The sequence below is a fragment of the Poecilia reticulata genome, linkage group LG21 (genome assembly GCF_000633615.1).
Source record: "Poecilia reticulata strain Guanapo linkage group LG21, Guppy_female_1.0+MT, whole genome shotgun sequence".
Classification (NCBI taxonomy): Eukaryota; Metazoa; Chordata; class Actinopteri; order Cyprinodontiformes; family Poeciliidae; genus Poecilia; species Poecilia reticulata.
This window is the reverse complement of record NC_024351.1, coordinates 207,862-211,125: the sequence shown is the minus strand read 5'-3', so window position 1 is coordinate 211,125 and position 3,264 is coordinate 207,862. Positions and strand designations below refer to the sequence as shown.

Below are 3,264 nucleotides of genomic sequence, written 5' to 3'. Positions count from 1 at the left end.
CATAGAACCTGGAATATTATCCAGCACCTGGAATACTAACATAGAACCTGGAATATTAACATAGAACCTGGAATACTATCATAGAACCTGGAATATTAACATAGAACCTGGAATATTATCCAGGACCTGGAATACCAACATAGAACCTGGAATATTATCCAGGACCTGGAATACTAACAGAACTTGGAATATTACGGATTTTAAACGGTCAATAGCCCCGAGGTTACCATGGTAACCAGGTAAAATGGTCAGTTATTGATGTACAGAGGTTACCAAAGCAGGCCTGGGATTGAATAATCAGGTAGGCAGGTTACCATGGTAACCAGCAGACAGCCAATCAGGTAGATTCTGACCGGTTACCTCCCGGTTATTGATACCCTGGTTATCAATCCCTGATCAGCTCAAGGATGCTAATGCTAACAATATTAACCCGGAGCAGAGACGAAACTTACAGAACCGAGCCGAACCGGAGCGGAAACACACCCGAACGCTTCCCAGCGTGTGATCAGCTGATCGATTTTGATCAATGACTCCGATCGGAGCGAATCTTTGATGCTGAAGCACGAGCTCCTGCTAACGGACCACAACTTCCGGTTGACGTCCAGCAGCTCGTATTTCGCGGCTTCCGGTGAGGTCAGAGGTCGCCAACATGGAGGCGGCGTGTGTACGTGCGGAGCTGCGGCTTTGGGACGGACAGAACCGAACCTTCAGCGTCCAAACCGGAACCGGCCTGAGCGCCCTGAACGCCGCGATCTCCGAGCTCAACCAGAGGGCGGCGCAGATGCTCACCGAGCTCGTTGACAGCGAGAGAGCGCGCGCAGGCAGTGCACGAGGTGAGCTTCCGGTGAGCGAGCTCAACAGCTCCGCGTGCGCGGCAGACGTAGCGGCGGGAGCGCGTGAAGAAGCGCGCTGTAGATGTAGAGAAGATGAAAAGCACGTGACGTAAACAAACAGTTGGAGAGAATGAACCGTCCAGTGTGACCTGGGCAACATGGCGGCGCTAATGGCGTGTCATACTGGGCTAGACTGTTAAAACATTACGCTGCTATGTCGTTAAAATCAGAAACGTTCTCGTTATGATATAAAATCCGCTCCTCTGGCAGATTCCGAGCTGTTGGGAGCATAAATGGCTCCTTCCGACTCATCGCCGTTTCTGTGCGGCTTAAAACTTTTCTAAATAAATAAAGCTTGTTCTTTATTAAACTGCTCCTGAATTCATCTCCCAGCTCTGGCAGCGACTCCTTTTTATGACGAATCTTATTGAAATTTAAAAACTACATTGTTAAGCAATAACTTTAGGCTTTTATTAATCACCTAATGAAATCTAAATATTTTAACATAGATCATTATCTAATTTCAAATATGAAAATATGGAGTACTCTGAACATTAAGTATCTGTCGGCTGTGTTAGGTCCCTCTGCTCTAACAGGAGCATTTCCCGTATTGTCAAGTCCAAACCTTGACAGGTGTGTCCCTGTAAAACAGGGGCGTCCAAAGTGGGTCCTGGTCTCCCGGCATCCTGCATGTTTTAGTCTCTCCCTGGTTTAACGCACCTGGATCAGATGAGGCTCGTTAGACCTCAACATTGACAAGCTGAACAGGTTGTCATGGCGCCAGGGGCAGAACTAAAACCTGCAGGTGCCTCCAGGACCCACTTTGGGCACTAAACTACAGCAGCGCCCCCTGTGGTGGCAGCATGCTAGAGCAGTTCTGGTTCTGCTCGGTTCTTTTCTGACTCGAGTTCTGTTTGGACAGTTTTCCCCTTTGGTTCTGGATGCTGAGCAGCTGGGAGGATGTTACACTTTTACTTTTGAAGAGATGTAGTGCGTAACCATGGCAACCATGTATCTAGAACCTGATTAGCATCTCAGAAGCCATGTTGTCTTCAACATTTTCCATATAATTGAGCCAAGATGGCGGAGAGTTGGCCGCTGGCTCATTAACAGGAAGTTGAGCTTCATCGCTGCTGGGCTGTAAACGTGACGTCATCCTGCTCACATCGAGCTCCGCCTTGTTCTGGAGGAAATCATTTTATCCGCGACAGGAAAACAGCTTCGACTTTACAGTAACAATGTCAGAGCTTCTCCCACAAATGAAATAAAGAAGTTTGAAGAGCTGCATGCCTTAGAAGGTAAATATAGACTTCTAAAACTAAATGTCACCAGGAACTGCTGACTCAGACAATCATGCATTTTAATACTTTTTAATTTTTTAATTAACTCATTTAGGATGATTATATATTTTTCCTGATGGAAAAACGTGTCTATAAACATATTTTCAGACATTTTGTAGAACAGAAAAAACCAGGTTTGAATTTGAATTCTTGAAAGTCATGTGACATCGTAGAGCCCTGTGATTGGTTGCTCATGTTGCCCCTCTGCAGCGCTGATAGTTCAGTTTGAATAAAAACACAAAATAGATCTAATATTCCAAACGTTTTGAAGGATTGCTGTTTCAGCTGCTCTCTACTAAATGTTTCCAGCAGCAAACAGGACAACCTCCTGGGGGCGCTGTTCTGATTCACCTGTTTTACCTGCCGCAGGTGATGAAGAGAGTGACGAGGAAGAGGACGGTTTGAACTCTGACCTTCAGCCTGAAGCTAAAAGATCCAAACCCAGCTGACCTCCTGCTGTGAAACGTCATGTTTCGTTTTATTAATGTCATATTAAAGTTGCCATGGTAACCAGTGCGTCACGTCATTAAATACAGAAAAAACTAACAGAAATTGCTGCTCTCTGATTGGTCAGCAGGGAGCGACAGTCTGTGCTGAGAGTGGTGCAGACGCTAAGTTTGTTTACTGGAACAGGAAGTGACATCACACTCCATCTGTCTACATGTGAATGAGTAATCCGGCTCTGTGATTGGCTGGTTTGGGCGCGTCACGGCGGCTGCACAGCAGGAAGATGCAGACAGGAAGCACGCAGTAACCGACGGCGCGGGGATCCGCCCTGGTGCACGAAAACAGGAAGAGGAAGAGCTGCAGGTACGGCACCAGGAAGACGGAGGCCCACGCCCACACAGGAAGCGGCGGCAAGTGGGCGGACACGGCGGGGGGCAGCGCCACCGAGCCGTCGCTCTGCACGCGCTCCAGACTGACCACCTCAAACACCACGTAGGCGGCCATGATGCTGAGCAGCAGGAAGAGAGCCACGCCCACCCAGCCCATCCTCTGGCGGAAGTTCATCATCCTCCATACTGCAGAGGAAGAAACGTTTAGTATCAATAACCTGAAATTAACTGATCAATACAGGAAATAAATCAGAT

General features: G+C 47.6%; 2 protein-coding genes across 5 annotated transcripts in view; both read right to left on the bottom strand.

Annotated features, from left to right (window-relative positions):
• ubr7 (ubiquitin protein ligase E3 component n-recognin 7) overlaps positions 1-2,103 on the bottom strand; it is a 9,195-nt gene extending 7,092 nt beyond the window's left edge. The window contains exon 1 of one of the 2 annotated variants that reach the window (XM_008397000.2): positions 1,459-2,103. In XM_008397000.2, the coding sequence (XP_008395222.1) occupies positions 1,459-1,525 (67 nt within the window). In that variant the 5' untranslated portion in view covers positions 1,526-2,103. Of the gene's footprint in view, positions 1-452; positions 545-1,458 lie in introns of those variants that run through there. The other variant, XM_008397001.2, reaches the window with a different exon arrangement.
• A 524-nt stretch (positions 2,104-2,627) lies between these two features.
• The window catches only part of tmem251 (transmembrane protein 251), a 6,329-nt gene continuing 5,692 nt past the window's right edge, over positions 2,628-3,264 (bottom strand). For all 3 annotated transcript variants that reach the window (XM_008396996.2, XM_008396999.2, XM_008396997.2), the window contains exon 2: positions 2,628-3,195. In XM_008396996.2, coding sequence (XP_008395218.1) covers positions 2,831-3,187 — 357 coding nt within the window. In that variant the 5' untranslated portion in view covers positions 3,188-3,195 and the 3' untranslated portion in view covers positions 2,628-2,830. The remainder of the gene's footprint in view (positions 3,196-3,264) is intronic.